This window comes from Balaenoptera borealis (genome assembly GCF_965194805.1).
Source record: "Balaenoptera borealis genome assembly, chromosome: 3".
Taxonomy (NCBI): Eukaryota; Metazoa; Chordata; class Mammalia; order Artiodactyla; family Balaenopteridae; genus Balaenoptera; species Balaenoptera borealis.
Window position 1 is genome coordinate 100081041 of NC_138866.1, and position 23404 is coordinate 100104444.

Sequence of the window (23404 nt, forward strand, 5' to 3'; positions counted from 1 at the left end):
AATCTGAATTTTTTTCTATAAATTTATTTATTTTATTTATTTAGTTTTGGCTGCATTGGGTCTTCGTTACTGCGCATAGGCTTTCTCTATTGTGGCGAGTCGGGGCTACTCTTCGTTGCGGTGTGAGGGCTTCTCATTGCGGTGGCTTCTCTTGTTGCGGAGCATGGGCTCTAGGCATGCAGGCTTCAGTAGTTGTGGCTCGTGGGCTCTAGAGCACAGGCTCGGTAGTTGTGGCACACAGGCTCTAGAGCGCAGGCTCAGTAGTTGTGGCACACAGGCTTAGTTGCTCTGCGGCATGTGGGATCTTCCCGGATCAAGGCTCGAACCCGTGTCCCCTGCATTGTCAGGCAGATTCTTAACCACTGTGCCTCCAGGGAAGCCCCTGAATTTTTAAATATGTACTCTTGATGACTCTTAAGTACTCTGAAAATTTAATATGCATTTCATAATATTATCATAGGGAAGAGACTATGATATAATTTGTACTTCTGGGGGGAAATGTAAAAAAAATATTCATATACATACATTTAATGAAAAATATCAAAACCACTTACTTACTGCAGTTAAGAATACAATTTTTTTTTAATTACTGGTAAATATGTCAAGAGGTGAAATCTTGGCGTTCAGATTTCACACTGGCAGTTTTAACTATTTGTGAGTGATGGTGGAGTTCTAATGCATGTAGTAATTTTAAAATTTAAAAATTTTTCTAACCATATTGGATTTTCTGAATATTAAGTAAGACAAAATATAATTCAGCACCCAGTGAGTTTACCTAACCTCCTAACTCCTTCATTCAAATATTTAGAAGTACCTGTTATGTTCCAGATACTGTTCTAGTACTTGAGATGCATCAGTGAACAAAAGAAACAAAGCTCCCTACCCTCATGGAGCTTACATTCTAAATAGTAATCTATAAATAAATAAACAAGATAAGTGCTCTATTGAAAAAGGTTTAAAAATAGAAGGATAGGTGGGTTAGAAGGAAGGTGGGAGAACCAAGTGGCAATTTTTAAAAGGGTGTTCAAGGGACTTCCCTGGTGGCCCAGTGGTAAAGAATCCGCCTTCCAATGCAGGGGATGCAGATTCGATCCCTGGTGGGGGAACTAACATCCCACATGCCTCGGGGCAACTTAGCCCGCCTGCCTCAAAGAGAGAGCCCGTGTGCCGCAATCTACAGAGCCCGCCCGCTCACCCCAACTAGAGAGAGAAAACCCGTACACCACAACTAGAGAGAAGCCCTCACACTGCAAACAGAGAGAAACCCGAGCAGACCACACACCATAACGAAAAGATCCCGCATGCCTCAACAAAGATCCCGTGTGCCGCAACTAAGACCCAACACAGCCAAAAAAAAAAATTAAGGAAAATAATTATTTTTTTTAAAAAAGGTAAGGGCGGTCAAGGCAATTGAGAAGGTATTACTCATTGAGAAGGTATTACTAAGCAAAAATTTAAAGGATCTGTAGGAACTGGCCCTGGAGCTATCTAGAGAAAGAAGGACATTCCAGACAAAAGAACAACCAATGCAAAGGCTCAAAGATGAGAGGGCGACTATCCAAAGAACAGTGAAAATGCCAGTGTGGCTGGAGTGACCAGAGAGGACAAAAATAGTAGATGAGCTCTGAGAGGTAATAAATGGGTGCAGGTGCGGGGGCAAGGCGGGGGTGGAGGAAGAAGGGCTGTAGTCCATTCTAAGGCTTTTTGGCTTTAAATGTGAGAGAAGTATGGAGCCATTAGAGTTCTTAGCAGAGAAGTGTCATGATCTACTCTGCTGAGAACAGAGAAAGGACAAGGGGATAGATATTAGACAGGAGACTAGTCTAGTAATCTAGATAAGAAACAACAGGAGTTCACCTGGGGTAGATCCCAATTAACAAGGCAAATCTCAATAAGCAATATCCTAGGAAACTGATTTTCTAAAAGGCCTAGGGATATATTCCTAGTGAATGTAAAAGACCTTACCATAAAGCACCAGACTAACTTCACACTGATATTCCAGACCACCTTCAGCACCAGCTCCTAAGGAGCTCTTTATTGCTGTCAACAGGATTCCAAACTCAATTATAAAACTTTTCTACTACCATTTAATACTTACACAATTTCTCTTATGAGAATTTATGCCCAAGGGCTCAAAAATACAAACAGCATTACCATATGAAGCTGCAACCTAAAAAAGAATGAACAGAGCATTAATATTTAAGGAAAAGAGAAAATAAAGGAAACTTCCTTTTCACAATAATGTATAAACTGATTACATACAATCCCAATACAGTATTTATGGTTTTTTCCCTTCCATAAATATAACTGGAAAAGTACTGGATTTAAGAATCTCTTCTCTTATCAAAAATTCAGCAGGCTTTATTTTCCATATCAAATACAAGGTTGACCTATTCAAAGAAATCACCCTTTCCTATAAAAATTTCATTTTTAAATACAGAAATAACTTTTATTAACGAAGACACATTTCAATGGTACATCTGTCAGAAACTTTACAATCTAGTGAAAATAATATAAAAACCATGAGAAGTAGAAAAAGACGTCAAAGAGCAACAGGTTTTAAAAATATATCAAATAAAATGCCATTAACTATACCATCAAACAAAAAATACCAATTGGGAACACCATGTAGAAGGAGGAATAGAGAAAATGGACTAAGGAGAAACCAGAGAGACATCCACTGCAACTGGAGGAGAAACAGCTGATATAGACATCTCTAGTGGACTTAAGCTAGGGGTTTGGGGGCCAAGAGGACTTTGCTCCAGGTCACATACCTGATGAGAAGAAACACAAATTCCTCCGTTCCTAGGAGCTTACCAGAGCCTGTTTTCCAATAATCCCTTGAAAGCCAGTTCCCAGTTTATCCTCCTCTTGGCAAGAGGGAAACAACTACAGGGAACAGACCAAAAACCATCTCTTCTCACACCTCTAGGTCTATGGGTTAACCTATAAAGCTAAATTAGGTATACATGCTTTTAAGGCAAGCCGAAAAGGTCTACTGTGATTTCAGGGCACTCTAATGCAAAAGAAGTGATTTTATTTATTTATTTATTTATTTATTTATTTATTTATTTATTTTTAGTATCTATAGTCACTCAGAGTGTATTTATTTATTTATTTATTTATTTATTCATTTTAAAATATTTATTTATTTTGGCTGTGCCAGGTCTTAGCTGCACCATGCAGGATCTTCGTTGAGGCATATTTAGTTGCGGCATGTAGGATCCTTAGTTGCAGTATGCGGACTTCTTAGTTGCAGCACGCTTGTGGGATCTAGTTCCCCGAACAGGGACCGAGCCTGGAACCCCTGCATTGGGAGCGCGGAGCCTTACGCACTGGACCATCAGGGAAGTCCCCAAAAAAGTGATTTTAATTGTTATTTAATATCTAACTTTCTTTCCAAGAAAAAGCTTTTACTCCACAATGGTAGGGGGAGAGTTACTTAAAATGCCTGGCTATGGTAACACTTAGGTAAAAAGTGTTATGAATGATCACATTCAACATGTCAATGAATGAATGAACGAATGATTATAACTGGTTAATACAAAGTCATAAATCTGAAAGTAGTCATCACAAGGACTGGGGATAAATGAAATAAAAGAAGATGGCAATAAAAGACAGTGAATCAGAGATGTCACAATTTGGGCTTCTTTACCTTCAACCAGGTTAGAAAAAGTAAAAACATGGTTATGAAAACCAAGGGCTTCTATATTTAAAAAAAAAATAAAAACAAAAACAAAAATTTTGCTCCCAGAGTATCTGTTTATTGTGATCATCACCAGCACATAATTTTTTAAAATGCATCTCTGACAACTATCGTAACAACTCTAAGCAGGTTTAAAGCTACCATGCTTGGAATAGGGAGATGAGCAATGAAAAATTAATGAGAGAAATCTGACACTCTGAGTGTTTTCTAAAGAGTAAGCAATACTTAGGGAAAACAACTGGGGAAAAAATTCAGAAAAGCAAGAAACAAGCATCAGAAAACACCAGAAAATTCAGTGTTTCAATACTATGTCAATTTTATCATTGGATTGTCATATAGTGGCACATTTACCCAAATATTAAAGCTTAATACAAACAGCAGGGTAGGACAGTAGAAATGATATAATATCACAATTTATTATTTGGCATAAATTTGCATGATTACTATTTATTACCATGAATATTCCAATTTAACATATCCTTGATAAAATTTATTATTACTTAGTAAAGAACAATTTTTAGAACACTAAAACTGTTTAAATTATTACAATTATTACAGGAAAAATATCATTCTTATATTCCCATAGAAACATTTAACTCTGCTACACAACATTGGCCTTAATGAATTGCTAAAATATACAACAAATATGCTATATTTACTTAACATATAATAAAATTTGATGTATATTATGTGTGAAATTTTGGGGGAGAGGAACATATGATGAAACTTGAATTATTTTAAAATAAATCCTCTGTTTAGAGTCTGAGTGAATGAACTTTAACATTCTTCAAACAACAAATAAAGTTTCATTAAATTAACAGAAACTTTACAAAGCATCAGTTACATGACAAATATTATATTAGATGCTAACAACTTGCTACATTTCTTGATAAAAATTTGATGTTATTGTAATTTGGGAGAGATAAGGTATGCTAGATATAGAAGATAAAAGTTTACTTCCCTGCTACTGGCTTAATAGCTGCTAGAACTATCAACTGGCAGAATATTAGTACACTCAGGAATGTGAAGCCTACAAATCTTTTAAGACAGTATATACAGGTAGAACAATTAATTATCACTTATCAGCTTAATGGCTCTTTAAAATTTGTACACAACCTATCATTTTACCCACTCCTATTAACAGCCGTCTAAGCAAGGTATAATACATAATTAGAAATTGTAGGCAAGCCTTGTATAAAAGCATAAGAATACTCTCTGAGATTGTTAAATACATTAAAAGATGACATTTAGTAAAGTAAATAAATCCCTTACTCTTCCATGTTGGTTAGAACACTCCACACAGCTGACTTGGATGTTTCCATGCTTAGCACCAGGAATGATCTGCACACATTCAAAGTCATTTGCCAAAATAACAATATCACAGCCCGATCCATATGCCTAAAAAGAAAAGTTTTACATTATGTAAGATATGTAATTTGTGAATTATTTTAGTTTATCTTAGTTTTTGCTGCTATTGCAAAGGATACTGTGACAAATTTTACAAAAATAGTTAATGTAAGAATATTAAAAATGTCAATTTCCAAATCAGAACATTAAAAGTCACACCAAAAACATGGGGTGACGACACACCATGCATTATCACTCAACAACTGCTACTAACAGGAAAAGGGTTCTTCCAGGTCTTAAACACTATTGCCTCCATCCCTCATAAATCTTTCGGTTTAGAATTTCTCTCTGAAGCTCATCTCAGTAAACCCTAAAGAATAAAACCTCCATCTGAAAGCAATAAGGTATTGAAGGCTGCAATTACATTCCCAGGGTTCAAACCAGGCTTGAGGAAGATCAAGATAGAAATCAGATGCATTTTCCAACACAATTCCACATGGCTTAAAGAGCTTGTTAAATAGACATGAACCCCTGAGGCAGAATTACATGCACTAAGGCAAATGCTAAACAAACTCAACTGCCGAAGTGAATCCATAACGAAGCCAGCCTGCCTGCCCCCTCCCCTCAACCTTACCAGGCAGGAGAGAACGACAGAGAGACAGAGAGAGGAAACCAATCCAAAGTGGTTACACACACACACACACACACACGCTAAACAAAATAAAAAATAAACTGATTTATATAAAATGTGACAAGTATTTGGTCTGGAAAATAAAATAAAACACAAAGTCAAGTTCCTGGAAAATTCCCTTGTTCAAAAGAACTATAATGAGCAAAACCACATATTTCTTCCTATTGCCACACTTCTTGGTGTATGCTATTCCTGTTTTGCAACTTTGTGAATTTTATGATGACATAAGGGGCAGAGGGTGGGGACATTTTTCTTTTTCTTCCAAACTCAACTTATGATTAAATATTCAAAACAACCTAACAATGTAATTCCCAAATGAAAAAGCCCCATAAAAAGCAACATAAAGCTTATGAGGTGGTATTTTTTTTCCCACTATTTCTACAGCCTTAAGCAATATGGTCATGTCCTACAAAATACAGATATCCAGTAGCCAGGGCTGACATGTGATGACAGCTAATCCAGTGAGGTCCACATACGGCTGGTAATGAAAGAGGGAACTGAAGATAAAGACCAGAGAGGAAGACCGACACTACTTCTACTGGTTACTGAAACTTCCAGTGTTGCCAAAATCCTGCTCTAACTACTATAAACTATCTTCAACTCATGTGTCTGCATATACCAGAAAGTCCCCCAAATGAAAAACAAAGACAGAATTTTCAGCAAAGGAACTATGGGGAAAAAAATCACTCCCAGGAGGAAATAACCACTTATACTCTCATAGACAAAGCAGATATGCTATACTATGCATTCAAGAAAGGTAAACTGAATGGGAATCCTGAGTGTAGGTAGAAGAAATATTTGTGTCACCATGCTAACCTTTACACTTTTATTATCAAAATAACAAAAATAATCTTACCCTTAAACATTTCACAATTTCCAAAGTGCTTTATAGCATTATCTCAGCAAAGCAGATTTTTGGTAAGAGCAAAACTTTACCTAGTTTGGAATCACCACACGCAGGGTTTTCAGTGTTGGTTCTGCAGTACTATGGGATCTTAAGCAAGTTACTTAAGCTCTCTGAGCATTTCCTTGTGGTAGAATGGAAGAAATAATACTTATTTCTTATGATAGAAAATCTATTTACATAGTGCTTAGCACACGTCACTCATTAAAGACACAAAACAGTGCATGGTGTCCCAAGTGTGGGCTAGCAACTGGGAATACAAAAACACAAGATGTGGTCCCAGTGAGTCTAATGGGGAGACAACCAGGTGAATTACCAATCACAACTAAATGACAAACTGCCCATGACAGAGAGATATCTATAAGTTACTGGCAAAGACAAAAGGTACTCAATGAACGTTAAATCGGGACTTCCCTGGTGGCACAGTGGTTAAGAATCTGCCTGCCAATGCAGGGGACACGGGCTCGAGCCCTGGTGTAGGAAGATCCCACATGCTGCGGAGCAACTAAGCCCGTGCATGCACCACAACTACTGAGCCTGCGCTCTAGAGCCCGCGAGCCACAACTACTGAGCTCATGCACCGCAACTACTGAAGCCCACATGCTGCAACTACTGAAGCCCATGCACCTAGAGCCCGTGCTCTGCAACAAGAGAAGCCACCGCAATGAGAAGCCTGCGCACCGCAACCAAGAGTAGCCCCCGCTCGCCGTAACTAGAGAAAGCCCGTGCGCAGCGACGAAGACCCAAAGCAGCAAAAAAATAAATAAATAAATAAAAGTTAAATCACTCCCCCTTTCATCTTTGCAACAAACCTGAGAGGAAGAGAGTATCATTATCATTACATAAAGAAAGATTCAAGTTCATTTATTTGCCCAAGATTATACAGTTAGTAAGTGGAAAATGTTCAAACTCAGGTCCTTACAATTCTTATGTTCTTTTCCCCTACGTTACATGTCAAAGAGACATAAAATATTTCAGATAAGTATTAGCACACTTGCTTCTCTAAAGATGGGCCATCCCCAGCAACAGCTGCTCTAGACATAGGCTCTTACTGCTCAGTCACTGAAGAGGATTTTTACTCCTCCCTAGATAGCCATAATTGCCCGACCTTTGCCAGAGGACGTGTACCATGCTCCTTAGAAGTAGGGAATCTTGCAATTTTTCTGAAATGCAATAGTTCTCAAACCTGGCTGCATCAAAATCACCTAGGGAACTTGTTAAACATACAGATTGCGTGGTCCCACCCCAGACTTACTAAATCAGAATCTTCATGGATAACAGAATTTGGCAATATCTATCAAAATTTTAAATACAATATATCCTTTGATTGACAAGTCCCTATTTTACTATAAGCATACTAGCAAAGCTTGCCAAAATATATAGAGGACATTCACTGCCTCATTATTTTAAGCAGCAAAAACTGAAAATAATCATACCATCTATCAGTAGGGAAGTGGTTAAATAAGTTACTGAATATCCATCGAGTAGAATACTATGCAGTTACCAAAAGTTTAGAGACCATTGGTCTAAAATGGTCTCAAATCCCTTATCAAACTAGTAATTACCATCATAACAGAACAATAATGTGTGGCACTAGCATCCTGTGGAACCACACCTAGGCAATACCTACTCTTTTATATAACATCCATGGTCATGGCTAGAACGGAACCCCGTAAATTACTGCACACAAAGCGTTGGAAAAGTACAGAAGTTGAATATTATTATTCTTCACCTTTCTCTAAAGAGTCTAAAATACATATAACCCCAAGTGTGCAAGAACAGGGGACTCATGATCAGTCAGTACTGAATCACATGCATTCTATAACTGAAGGCGCATAAGATTTTAATGATTTATATACATGTGTGTGTGTGTGTCTGGTTCCTACTACACTGAGAGGTCCATCAGAGCAAGGACCATGTTCTTGTTTACCACTGTAGTCCCAGCACCCAGCATGCACGCAGCCCTCAATAGATACAGATATCTGTATAACAAATAAATGATTCAAAATCTTCCTAATTTCTGGCTCCAGAAGTCTATGTACCTGGAAACTTGGTCAAAGAACATGGAGCTCAGACAGCTGATACAAGCTAATAATTTGGCCAAGTTTATGATGGTAGCTATACAAGGAAAGAGAAGGATATTTTGGCTTATCTTCCAGTCTAACAGCATCATGGATTTAGAAGACCTACCAGAAGAGAATCTATCAAAGCCTTCCTTAACAATTTAGCATTTATTGAATACCTTCTATGATCAGGCAGTCTGCTAGGGTCTTTATGAATATCATATCTTCACAGGCCCCCTTGTAAAGGTGAAGAAACTGAGGCCCAGAAAGGGTAAGTAACTCGCCCAAGTTCACAGAGTGAGGATTCATTTGCTTCATAGTAAAGCTCCTGCTCTTTCCATTGCATCACCCCAACTCCACTAAGATGTCTTATTAGCACTAAAAGGCCCATGTTCATATTTGTAATCCCAAGTACAATTTCCCACAGCATCTAGCTCAGAGTAAAGACCAGTAGCTGAGAAGGTTTATACAAAATCTGTAATTACTCAAGAGATTTCCATTCTTTCAATTTTAGGTCAAAAGCAATTTGTTTCATTCCTCTTTTTCAGAATTCAATTTTACCAGAAAAATTTATAGTGCAGAAGGAAAAGCGGGCGCTCACTGAGACTACAAGCAAATACTAAAATGATGCCAGAGAGTACAGGATGTGGGCTCCTTTGTACTAGGTAAATAAATATCTCTGACTTGGCTGAGTATAAACTAACTACTCCACATGTGGTAGAGAGGCTACAGGGAAGCAGGAAAAAGGGCACTAAGCCCTTTCTGGAACAAATGAAATCCCTTAACCAAGTTCTTCCCTTGGGTTCCTGGGAGAACCACCCCTATGCCATAGCACCATACACCAGTGTCCTGCACTAATAACAGTACTGAGGTATATAAAATATTTCTCAAAGTCAAGGATATGGTATTGGCCCAAACGCAGAGATGAAGTCCAAGAAAAAAGGAAGAATCTTAGAAAAACATCCTTTCCTTCTATTCACGTGGGAGTTTTTTTTATGGAAGGACTGAACTGTCCTTATGATGAAGAATTAACAGCTAGCTGACAATTTATAACTAAGAGATAATTGTGTAGCACAAGTTCTAAAGGCAAAGACATGCTTTAACCCTCACTTGTTTTAACCTTACTTTTGGAGACTGAATCCATCCTGTTAGGAAAGAGAAAACTAGTCTCTACTTTGAGCACTGAAACTAAGTTTCCAACCTGATTGAAGTTTTCAACCTGAGCCTAGTGGGTGTGAATCACAGATGGTCTCAGGAGGTCTTTGAAATCCTGGAAATTATATTTAAAGCCATGTGAATGTGCTAATTTTCACTGGGTCCATAGATCTCATTAGTTTGTCTTAAAGAATCTCTTCCTTAGACAAAGTGTGTTATCCCAAAATTATTATATGGGAGCTAAAAACCTGAGTATTTGTTATTACCAAGATTCTATGTTTTTAGTTGTGATATCCAAAATATCATTAGGAGAGTCCTGTCAATTAGCTGAGGCTGAAAAACAAGTGACCCTCTTCTTTTACCTTATTAAAATGTTACACTTGAAAAAAAGTTAAGTATCATTTTCTAAAGCCATAAAATCCTCTGAATTAACACACTATCGTGACAATAATAAAATACTGTTGCCTTCTCTAGAGGGTTCAATGTCATTCTGAACAATGATTAAGTGTAGGTGAATAGGCATAACACACTCAGTCTTCTCTAACCTCAGTTTTATATATACGAATTGCCTTGACTACATTATTTTCAAAAATTCAAATAAGTAATACTCATATCCCAAACACTGTTCTAATTTCTCAGACTTCCCTTAAGTCTTAGATAAATTAAAGTGTAAAGTAGAGAAATTTTTATTTTTTTGGCCACGACTTGCAGCTTATGGGATCTTAGTTTCCCTACAAGGGACTGAACCCAGGCCCTGAGCAGTGAAAGTGCCAAGTCCTAACCACTGGACCACCAGGGAATTCCCAATTTTTTTAAATTTATTTTTCCTATTTTTTTAAACATCTTTATTGGAGTATAATTGCTTTACAATGTTGTGTTAGTTTCTGCTGTATAACAAAGTTAATCAACTATACATATAGCCCCATATCCCCTCTCTGTTGCGTCTCCCTCCCACCCTCCCTATCCCACCCCCCTAGGTGGTCACAAAGCACCAAGCCGATCTCCCTATGCTATGTAGCTGCTTCCCACTAGCTATCTATTTTACATTTGGTAGTGTATATATGCTACTCTCTCATTTCGTCCCAGCTTACCCTTCCCCCTCCCCATGTCCTCAAGTCCATTCTCTACATCTGAGTTTTTATGCCTGTCTTGCCCCTGGGTTCATCAGAACCTTTTTTTTTTTTTAGATTCCATATATATGTGTTAGCATACGGTATTTGTTTTTCTCTTTCTGACTTACTTCACTCTGTATGACAGACTCTAGGTCCATCCACCTCACTACAAATAACTCAATTTTGTTTCTTTTTATGGCTGAGTAATAAATCTTACACAAACATGATCTTTCCTATAAGAATACAGAGTATGAATACATTATACTGGAATTTTCTATGGAGTAGTTGGATGCTTTAACATCCTGGTAGATACAGGGTCAAAGTTTGAGATCACTGACAACTGTTGACAGATGTGTCTAAATTTTAAAAAGAATAGCACTGATGAATCAAGAGGTACTAAGCATGTTGAAAGGTTTCACTAATTTAACAAGGTGTTATAGTCTAATTTAACAAGAAAACTCTACCAAGAGTGTTACTGTTAAACTCCCACCTCTCCCTGAGAGTTTTGATTCATATAAATATAAGGCACATGTTATTAAAAGCTAGAAAAATAATTACAAGAAAGAGGTGCCATTTATTGAAAGCATGCTGGGTATAAGTATTGTACTATGCATTCCACATCCCTAGTCTTTCTTTCAAGACTGCAGTAAACCTAGAAGTTGGTTATTAATCCCACTTTAATATAAAGAAATGGAAGTTCATATGATTTAATCAAAGTCCTAAGTCACAAGGCAAACACATACTGGCATGCAAATTTAGATCTTTTTACACTGTTTTATACACTTCAATAATGACCATCTTCTATCATATTGTTTTCTAGTGCTTAAATTTTTGTTCATCCTATTGGTTAATTACATAAATTCATTTAAATTCTTCATTTCTGCTGTGATTTCTGCTCTATAAACAAACAAAAAACTAAAGAGAATACAAGGTTGTCTGGGCTTTCATGATTACTTGGTTGTATAAGTCACCTTAAGGAAATAGTCTTAAGAGGTCAGTGTTGACCTATGAAAAAATTTTACAACCAAGAAAACAATGCACATATTAATAAAAATTTCCCAAGAAAACATCCTTTCCCTCTCTTCATTTTAGTCACCTAGTTAAAACCCTAACTGCTTATGATACTCACAGAATTAAAAATTAACTTCTAAAATGGACAAATAGGTTTCCTTATTGAATGCTGAATGGATCCCTTATTAAGCTAGAACTTTCAAATAGTACTTATCCATTAAAGCTAAATAAACCACTTAAGGTGTTTTATTTTGTTTTCAATGACAAAATATTCTTTTTTATAGAGAGAATAACACATGTACTAAATTTTAAAACTATATAGGAAAATTAAGTCACCTTCTTAGCCTTGACCGTCCCCGCTCATAGCCAAGAAGCAATAACTTAACAGTTACCTATGAATGCCTCCTGAAATGTTTAGTGTACATATAAGTGTATCTACATATAAATCTTTCTTTTTAACATAAAGGGATTACGCTATACACAATTCTGTAACTTCTTGTCCACTTAATTAACAATATATCTTGAAAACTTTCCAAATCCCACAGAAGGAATTACTTCATTCTTCTTAATAGTTGCATAGTATTCCATTGTGTGGCTTTGCCATAATTAGTTTAGGTTGTTTCCAGTCTTTTACTATTGTAAAAAATGTTTCAATGAACATCTTCATGTATATGACACTATGCATATGTATGGAAATATACCCATAAAATAAATTCTAAGACATTACTCGCTGCGTCAGTGATTAGAATTAATAACTAAAGCAGACCACACTTCAAAGAAAATCATACTCCCCAGATATAAAAAAGTACCTGTTTGTCCACTTCATCACTAATCCTGATCATTATCAAATGTTTTAATCTTTCTAATCCAACAAAACCTGGCATCTACTTGTTTTAATTTGTATTTTTATTAGGAACATCTTTTCATATATTTATCAGCCATTTATATTTCTTTCTCTTCAAACTGACTATTCATATTACTGGTCCATTTCTTTTTCTGTTTTTTTCTGCCACACAGCGCAGCTTGTGAGATCTTAGTTCCCCGACCAGGGATGGAACCTGGGCCCCTGACAGTGGAAGTGGGGAGTCCTAGGCACTGGACTGCCAGGGAACTCCCACTGGTCCATTTCTTAACTGGGTCTTTAGCCCTGTTGTTCTCAGTGATTTATAAGAGCTCTTCATAGAACTTATCCTTTGTCATATGTAGCTAACAAATTCTTTTTTTTTTTAACAAAATGCCTGACCTGAAGATATATGAAGGTGCAACCATATCAAAGAAAACATTTTCTTAATTGAGATAGTATATTAATATAATACACAATTCCAATTTTTAAAATTTTATAAATAGATCATAAGAAGCCACTGACCATTTTAAAACCTAATTTATGGCTTACCAGGAAACCACAGATTTATGCATAAAAAATACACATTCTGGACTTAATGAGAGTTCTCAAAATGAAATTTAAGTCTACAAAATGAGTACTTTTTTTTTTTTTTTTTGGCTGTGCTGGGTCTTGGTTGCAGCATGCGGAATCTTAGTTGTGGCATGCATGTGGGATCCAGTTCCCCAACCAGGTATCAAACCCTGGCCCCCTACATTGGGAGCACAGAGTCTTACCCACTGGACGACCAGGGAAGTCCCTATGAGTACTTATTATCAGCAATATATTCAATCAGCCTCATCTGTCTTCCTATAAGTTTCTACACCTAAAGTCAAATCCTTACCATTATCAATTACTGCCTACCACCACCCCCCAAAATAAATAAGCCTCCTGTCATTCAGATACAAGTCTAAACTACAGTTAGAAAAGGGCGAGAGGGTAGTATTTGAAAAGAAGCTCTTCCTTCCACACGACTAAGAACACATTTTACTGAGATGATTCAATCATTCTAACAGTTCGAAGTTCATTCAAGAATGCTGAATGAGCAAAATAAATGAGAAAGAAACTATATATTAAAATAAACAAGACAACAAACAAAAACTAAATATTATGCAAAAAGCTCAGAGTAAGCCAATGATGCGTGAAGCAATGTCGGAAATAATCTACTATGACTACTTGTGTGGTAACCAAAGGGACGGTTCCTCTTAGAAACAACCCACATCAGGAAATGCAAAATTAACAGACTACTTATAAGTAACAGTAGAAGAAAGCAAAGCTGCAAGCAGTATGCTAAGTGATACATAAGACAAAGATTAATAGCATGTAAAAACAAAAATTTATGGCCAGAAAAAAGGAAGGAAGAAAACTGAAGAAAATACTACATATTTGTGATTAAGGGGTAAGAGACAAAATGATTTTTGTTTTAATTTCTTCCTAACAACCCCAGAGAAGCAACTGATCTGAAAGTAGAACTTTCTCTAATTAAAATTAAAACTTTAAATTTAAACAAGAACTATTTTTAATATTAGTCAAAAGCTAGCCAATTTTGATAATTCACTAACAAGATGCACCTATAAAAAAACTTCTAAATACTAAGATAAAAAGAAACAGACACCTGTAGTCCAAACTAAGCCTATTTCTATACCCCTGAACCAAGAACATATGTTTTTTTAATTTACTGATACTAGTACCATCTGAAAGGAAAATGAGACCTTGAAAAGAAAAATATGCAATAATTAATTAATTAATTCTAATTAACCATTACAAAACCAGCTCTATCTCCAGCTTGCCTGCATTCTCATTAAAAGGTAGGCCTGGAAATAAAACCCAAAAATTATCTTCTCTTATAATTATTTTATGTCAGTGCTAAGAATAAACCATTCAAAGTATTAATTATCAAAAATATATAAAGGAAATCATAGTAATACTGGTAACAATAAGCCCCATGGACTGGCCAGCACGTATAAAAACTTAGAGTCACCTTTCAGCTTCAAATTTGTTCTCTAAAGCTTAGAGTATAAAATAATTTGCCTCATAGAGAATACTGAAGTAAAATACTACTTTTTAAAACTGCTACATCTAAAGAAATAAAATGAGATTTTTGGACGTTAAATTATTAGATATAGAGAAAATAAGTACCTAATTATCTTGTTCCTTAATTTGCTCTTAATACATTTTCCATTTGAAAGGATTTTAAAGTTAATAGTATATTATGTAGCAATATTAATATGTAATGTTTATGACAACTTTCAATTATTTTGTAACTACTGGCCATTTCCAGAAGATCATTTAATCTAAATGTTGATATTTTGAGGGAGATGGTCCTGACAGTGTTCAAAAAAATATTGCCCAAATAATATGATTAAACTATTAAATTATAATTAAACTTCCAATCCTGCAATATGATGGAAAGAGTACATTCTTGAGAATCTAGAGGTGCTAACACTGACTATAACAATGGGCAAATCACAGTCTCTCTACAGATAATTCCTCAATCAGTCAAATGAAAGATTGTGACTAGATCACTTCTGAGACCCCTTTCAACTTTTAAACTGTGATTCTGTTAAGTGTACACAAATTTGCTTCAAAAAGTCTTGATAAAAAGATTAAATAATCCAGTGTACACTATTTTACATAGAACCCCAGCTAAATGTTCTATATCTTGTGACTCTTTCCCCTACTCAAAGCTGACAGGAGGCAAGGATGGGTCCAGAATAATGACCAGTGACTAACAGCTGAAAAAGATGAGCTATGCTGAAGTCTATTCTGGGGAATTTAAACCAGAAATCCCAGAGTTTGCAAGAAGAGCTGAGCTAAAAAGTCATACATATTCAGGGATAAGGCAGCCATTAAGAACCGTGTGCGGGGCTTCCCTGGCGGCGCAGTGGTTGGGAGTCTGCCTGCCAATGCAGGGGACATGGGTTCGAGCCCTGGTCTGGGAGGATCCCGCGTGCCGCGGAGCGACTAGACCCGTGAGCCACAATTACTGAGCCTGCGCGTCTGGAGCCTGTGCTCCGCAACAAGAGAGGCCGCGATAATGAGAGGCCCGCGCACCGCTATGAAGAGTGGCCCCCACTTGCCGCAGCTAGAGAAAGCCTCGCACAGAAACGAAGACCCAACATAGCCATAAATAAATAAATAAATAAAATTAAAAAAAAAAAAAAAGAACCGTGTGCAATTTGAAACTGAAATCACCAGTTTGAGAAGCAAATGGATCAGATATCTGAAAATAAGAAAAAACTCATTAAAAAACATGTATGCAAAATCTCTAAGAAAACGCGGTTTATTCTACCAGCTTTTTAGTTCTAATCACTCTGAAGCTCAGTTGTCCTTCCTTGATGATTCATTGTGTATACTGAAATAAACCTTGTTTTTACTTCAGTTCATCTGTCCCTTGCCCTGACTGGAACTGAAACTGGTATGAAGACTGGGGATATTCAGAGCAGGGCTTCAAGGAAAATATGGAATTGTCCATGATATTAGAGCAGCAGCAATGAGGACACTAGGATAGAAAGCTGGCAAAAAAAATGTATAATAAAGTTACAGTTACTAAAGTAGTCATCTGTGATCCCATGGGACCCAGAATATGTACTAGAGAAAGGCTTTTGGAGCACTAAATAGCCGAATGTACTTTTTTCAGCTTTGAAGAATGAACAGCAAAAAGCAATGAGCAAGAGTATGGTGCACCTGTCACTCTCATACACTACTGCAGTATAAAAACATGTGACTTTTCTGGAAGGCAATTTGGTAATATGAATTAATAAGAGACTGCAAAGAGATTTAAGTACTTTGATTCATTATGTCTATTTCTAGGACTCTATCCTGAGAAAACATTCAGATGTGCAAACAAACATTACAACTAGTACCAAGATGTTTACTGCAGCATTATTTAAAGTAATAAAAAAAAAAAAAGGAAACAACCTAAACATCCCGTAATAGAAAAATTATGGTTTATCACGTCAAGTGTATTGTCCATCAGACTTGCAGACGTTTCTAAGCAAAACTGCCCCACCCACAGCCTGGGCAGACAACGTGACCAACACTCACCGCATACAACTGATTGCACCAGGGTGACACCTGATTCCAAAGGCCAAGAATTTAATACCAATAGCTACAGGCTGGCCAGCAACCCATGATATGGCCTGGCTTAAAAAAGGTGAGCTGGGTCAGACTGCACTTTCTGGATATTCGAGGAAATACCAAGAAATGTAGCAGGTAGTAATAGGCAGTAAAGCCAAAAGGACTTTATGTACACAGAGGCCAGGGCTGTCCCTGGGGTCCTCATGCAAGCCAGTTTTAATGGATCCAACACAGGGAGAGGTTGAGATATTATGAGAGCCACACAGTCCAACACAGACAGAGCAACCAGTCCCACGAGCCGACCAAGTTCCTGATATCTGAGGCCCAGTTGTACTACGTACGACTTGTGTTAGAAGATTCTTGGAAGAGTTGTCTTGTCGACTGAAAAAAATTACACAACCTAAACGTTGAGAATTATATTTTATTTGGCGGACTTTCTGAGGACTTCAAGGCCAGGAGGCAGCCTCTCAGGTAGTTCTGAGGGACTGCTCTGAAGAGGTAAGGGAGAAGCCAGGATATATAGGAGTTTTGCAACAAAGACCAGGGAGTCGCAACATGAGAAGATTACTGTTAACTAAAGAAAACCAGACATCTCAAGTTAATGAATTTAGCACTTTTCTACGTATGGGAAGATGCAAGAGTCTGGGCTCATTGAAATCATTGCTTTGATATGCACCTTAGCTATCTAGGACCAGTATTCTTCCCCATCCTGAGTCCCCTCAGCGTGCACCTTTGGGGGTGGCTGCAGCGGCTGATGGCTTGACAGCAGGCAGCCCATTCACCTCTATCCTGTGCTCCTTCAGGGCTGGGGGTGGGGGGGCGGGAGGCTAGTGGCTTGATGGCTGCAGCATCCTTTGTTTACTGATATGGCAGGCCACAGTTTTCCCTCACAGTCTTCTACTCCTCTTCTGTATTCTTATAATTCCCCATTGCTTAAGGTAATTTGTTCCTTGTACCATTTAAGTCTCAACAAATATTCACAGCGGGATGACTGTGGGGATTCAAGTCAACAAAAATGTCTACTGAGCAGTTAGCGTGGACCAGGCATACAGGGCAGAATGTGATGGAAAACAGGCAGGGTCTCTACCACATGAAGTTTACTTTTCGCCAGAGGACAGGGAGAGGTGGATGGTAAGTTTTTGTTTTTGTATTTTTTAATTTACAAAGAAGGCTTGAGAGTCTCATTAAACATAGCAAACAAAAAAAAAAAAACAACAAAATACATCTATATCCACTCCCTCACAAAACTCCATTAAGTCGATTTTTTTAAAAAGCTAGAGGTGTACATAAAACAGACACCACAAAGAATAAACTAAAATGAACATGTGCATAACCACCACTTAAAAAGGAAGACACTATTTCCAGCAACCCAAAAGACCGTGTGTCCCTTCAAAAGGACACTTCTCTCCCGCAAGCGAAGTAGCACTGCCCTGACTTTTTTGAGAAATCACTCCCTTGCTTTCCTTTGTAGTTTTTCTACTTCTGCATGCATGCCTAAATAACATGGTTTAGTTTTGCCGGCCCTCTGAACTTTGTGTACATGAAATCATACTGCATGTGTTCTTTTATCTTGCTCTTTTCATGAACATTTGGTCAGAGGTTAATTCATGACACATATAGCTGTGATTCATTCATTTTCGTTACTTATTAATACTCCCTTGTATGTACCACAATGTATCCATTCTAATGTTCCTGGACTGTTTGCATATTATTAAAAACAATGCTGTTCTAAGAAACAAACACAATGCTGCTCTGAACATTCTTGTAGAGATATCCTGCATATTATATGTTGTTTCTCTAGAATATATATAGAGAAGAAGAACTGATAGATCATAGACAATATGTATCTTAAATTTTGGTATATAATGATAAAGCATTTTCCAAAGTAGCTGTATGAATTAATATTCCCACTAGCAGTGCATAAGGATTCCCATTTATGGATATTCTTGCCATCACCAGATATGTCAAATTAATCTTTTGCAAATGTGGTAGGTATGCAATGGTATTTCCTGATTTCAACTTGCATTTCTGCTTACTAATAAGGAAGAGCCTCTTTTCATATGTTTGCTAGTCATCTAGACTTTTTCTTTTTGTGAAATGCCTGTTCAAGACTTTCATCCACTTCCTATTAAGTTCTCAGTTCTTTTCTTACTGATTTATAGATATTTTTATATTCTGGATACCAATCCTTTGTCAAATATATGTGATGCAATTATCTTTTCCAAGTCCATGGCCTGCATTTTCACTCTTCCTTATAATTAGATTCCAGTTATGCATTTTGGGCAGGAACATCATAGAAATATAGCCATGTTCTCACTGCATTTTACTAAGAGGCACATTTGTCTACTTGTCCCATCTCTGGTGATGTTAACTTCGATCAGTTGATAAAGGTGGTATCTGACAAGTTTCTCCTCTATAAAGCTATTATTTTTCCTTTGTAATTAATAAGCATTTTGTGGGAAGATATTTTGAGGTTATATAAATATCTTGTTACTTATCAAACTTGTACCCACTAATATTAGCATCCATTGGATGATTCTTGCCTAAACAGTTATTACTATGATGGCTGCCAAATGATAATTTTCTTCTTTTTTTTGTTTTTTGGCCTCGCCATGCAGCTTGTGGGATGCTAGTTCCCCGACCAGGGATCAAACCTAGGCCCTGGGCAGTGAGAGCACAGAGTCCTAACCACTGGACCACCAGGGAAGTCCCCTCTTATTTTTTTTTAACTGAAGTATAGTTGAAGTGTAGTTGATTTACAATGTTGTGTTAGTTTCTGGTGTACAGCAAAGTGATTCAGTTATACATATATATATTCTTTTTCATATTCTTTTCCATTAAAGTTTATTACAAGATATTGACTATAGTTCCCTATGCTATATATAGTAAGACCCTGCTGTTTATCTGTTTTATATATAGTAGTGTGTATATATTAATCCCAAACTCCTAATTTATCCCTCCCCGAGTTTTCTTATTGATTTTTGTACTTTTTATATTAAAGATCATGAGTTCTTACCTCATTCAAAGGGTGATAATCCACTACTATCACTTATTTTCATATTCCAACTGTCCCAGACTTGGCCAGCAGGAACCCTTCAAGCTAGCCCTGTCTTCTTTTGACATGTTCTCGTCATTCTTTAACAATTCCTTACTTTCTGGCATAAGAGATTCCAGGCTTATCTAGGCTTATCATCCAACCTAGAATCAGCTATTTCTCCAAGGAATGCTGTTTCTTTTTAGTGGAGAATGGTATTTAGAAAACAAGATCTTGATGCCAGTTATGTTTCTGCTACTGGAGTACCAACTGTGTCTAGGCCCTCTCAGCTGACCAACTAGGAAACAGACGTGTGTGTGCGTGCACTTGAACACACATGCATATGTGTGTGTGTATGTAGACATCCACATACAGTTTCAACTCTCCACTGAAAGGTTTAAAAGCAATGACATCCAGGACATGCATACATCCCCACCATATCTATACACCTCTATACCTATACATCATTGCTCTCTCCCTTTCTCACTCTCTAAATATATATATATACACAAACAGACTCACACATTATAAACACATAACATATACATATATGGATATACACACATACATATGAAGTCACACAGATGTCTCTGGTCTGATTATATCTACCACAGGATTCATTCTAGCCTTCCTACATTCCATATTTTGAACTCCCTTCTTCAATTATGAGAAACCTGATTCACATCATAAATTATTTATCTATAATTGTGGTATATTTGGTGTTTTGTTTAAGAAATATTTTGCAACCTGAAGGTCATGAATAAATTTTCTATACTGTCTTCTAAAATCTTTATTGTTCTGTCTTTCACACCTAGATCTGTAATCTACCTGGAGTTAATTTTTGTGTATGGGGTGAGCTAGAGGCCAAGTTTCATTTCTTTCCTATATAAATAAGAAAATGTCCCAGCACTAATGACTAAGAAGATCAACCATTCTATACTATTCTACCACGTCATCTTTGACATAAATCAAGCATCAGGTGGGACTTCCCTGGCAGTCCAGTGGTTAAGACTGTGCTTCCACTGCAGGGGGCATGGGTTCGAGCCTTGATCAGGGAACTGAGATCCCACATGCCACGCAGTGTGGCCAAAAAAAAAAAAAAAAAATCAGGCATCAATAAATGTGTGAGTCTGTTTCTGGTGCTCTGTTTTGTTACTTTGGTATATTTGTTCTTAGGCCACCACCACACTACCTTAATGACTACAACTTCTACAAGTCTTCAGCTGGTAGAAGTCCTCTCATCTTAGTGTTCTTCAAGATAGCCTTATCCATTCTTGGCCCTATCTCTTTCCATAAAATTTAGCATCATTCTGTCAAATTGCACAAATCCTCTTTAAGTTTTTGACTGGGAACACATCAAAGCTATAAATTAGCTTGGAAAGAACTGATATCTTTATACTAGTCCATAAACATGGTATTTATCCCCCTTTATTTAGGTTTCTCAATAAAGTTTTATTAATTCTGCCCACAGAAATCTTCTACATGTATTATTAGACTTATTGCTGGTCCTTGATATTTTTTGATGATATGAAAAATGGTATCATAGCTTTGGTTCCAAGTAAGAATAACAATATGTCTCTCCCACTGAATGCAGCCATAAAACATGGACAGAATGCATGGAACAAATATTTTAAAACTCTGAAAAGTAAATGGTAGTAGATGAACGAAGTAAGAACAGAATTTGAAATCCACTGTATTAGCAGAGAGTTTAAAGTTAGGACGAAACCAAAACACACACAAAAAAAGACCTCCAGGAGAAGCCATTTATTTTTGGTTCAAAAAGTAGGAAAAGAGACTCTTAATTTTCAAAGAGAGGGAGAGAAAATTCCCCATTTATCCTTTTTTTTTCTTTTCTTTTCTCCATTTTCTCACATCCCAGCCCCCAAGCAATCCCAGAGCTCCAATATAAAGAGCTATGATCCCAAGAGAGTGGGGGAAATCCCAGTTGCTTTTTTTTCTTTCTCTGTCCTACTGCTGCTTGGCACTGAACACAAATACAGTCACAGGAAGCACAGAGCAGGGTTAACTAAAGTCTCAACTTTCCAGCCAGAGAACCACCAAGGGGAGCCCTAGCAAAACAGAAAGTACCACAGAAATCACAAAAAGGGAAGAGCTCGGAAGAACAACCCAATAAACTTTTTTATAAACTCCTGGGCGCATCCCCTGGCAGCACATGCACAGATCATACCTAACACAGCCGAATAAACACCTCTGAGATCTGAACTACAGGAGATACCACTGCCCAGGTCTTATATTGGCCACCTGTGGCACGTACACAGGTTATAGCCAACTAGCACTGCAAGGCCTTTGAAAATGGAGCTCACACTGAAACTACAACCTATAGAAGGCTGGTCAGAACTTTTGGCATGAACCCAAATAAACTGATTGCCTGCTAAAACAAAATATCAACATCCTCCATAGACTTTACACAAGACCTAGAGTTTCATAACACAATATTTTAAACAGTCCAGGTAACAATGCAAAATTACTGAACATACAAAGAGCTAAGAAAATCTCAACTCACATGGGAAAAGACAATCAACAGACACGGATTTTGAAATTAACACACAAACACGTTAAAGTGACTACTATAAAAATGCCATAGAAATATGAATACCCTCAGATCAGTAATCTAAGCTTCCATATTAATCAATTAGAAAAAGAAGAGAAAAACAAATTCAAAGCATGCAGAAGTCATGAAATAATAAAGATAAAAGGAGAAATCAAAGTGACAACAGGAAAACAATATACAATGTGAACAAAATAAAAATCTGGTTCTTTGAAAAAGTTCAATAAAACTTATAAACCTCTAGAAAGACACACAGAAAGAGAAAAGACATAAATTACCAACACCAAAGAAAAAAGAAAAATTGGGACTTCCCTGGTGGCACGGTGGTTAAGAATCCGTCTGCCAATGCAGGGGACATGGGTCCAAGCCCTGGTTCAGGAAGATCCCACATGCCTAGGAGCAACTAAGCCCGTGCGCCACAACTGAGCCTATGCTCTAGAGCCTGCGAGCCACAACTACTGAGCATGCGCACCACAGCTACTGAAGCCCACGCACCTAGAGCCTGAGCTCTGCAACAAGAGAAGCCACAGCAATGAGAAGCCCGTGTGCTGCAACAAGGAGTAGTCCCCGCTCACCGCAACTAGAGAAAGCCCGTGTGTAGCAACAAAGACCCAACGCAGCCAAAAATAAATTAATTAATTAATGAAAAATAAAAAGATAACTTTAAAAAAAATTTTTTTATTTTAAAAAATAAAAAAGAATAAAAGAAAATACCAGTACTAATCTTGCAAACATTAAAAAGATAATAAAATACTATAAACAACTTTATACACATAAACATGACAGTGAAATAGAAAAAAAAAAAAGACTAATTCCTCCAAAACCAGAAACTACAAAAACACACCCAAAATG

The 23404-nt window shown here is 37.1% G+C and overlaps 1 protein-coding gene across 8 annotated transcripts in view; it reads right to left on the reverse strand.

Annotated features, from left to right (window-relative positions):
* Positions 1-23404, reverse strand: part of DMXL2 (Dmx like 2) — a 149760-nt gene that overhangs the window by 112543 nt on the left and 13813 nt on the right. For 7 of the 8 annotated variants that reach the window (XM_082387370.1, XM_082387371.1, XM_082387369.1 and 4 more), the window contains exons 2-3: positions 4979-5104; positions 2099-2170 (exon numbers count right to left, since the gene is read on the reverse strand). In XM_082387370.1, coding sequence (XP_082243496.1) covers positions 2099-2170; positions 4979-5104 — 198 coding nt within the window. Of the gene's footprint in view, positions 1-2098; positions 2171-4978; positions 5105-12866; positions 13465-23404 lie in introns of those variants that run through there. The other variant, XM_082387366.1, reaches the window with a different exon arrangement.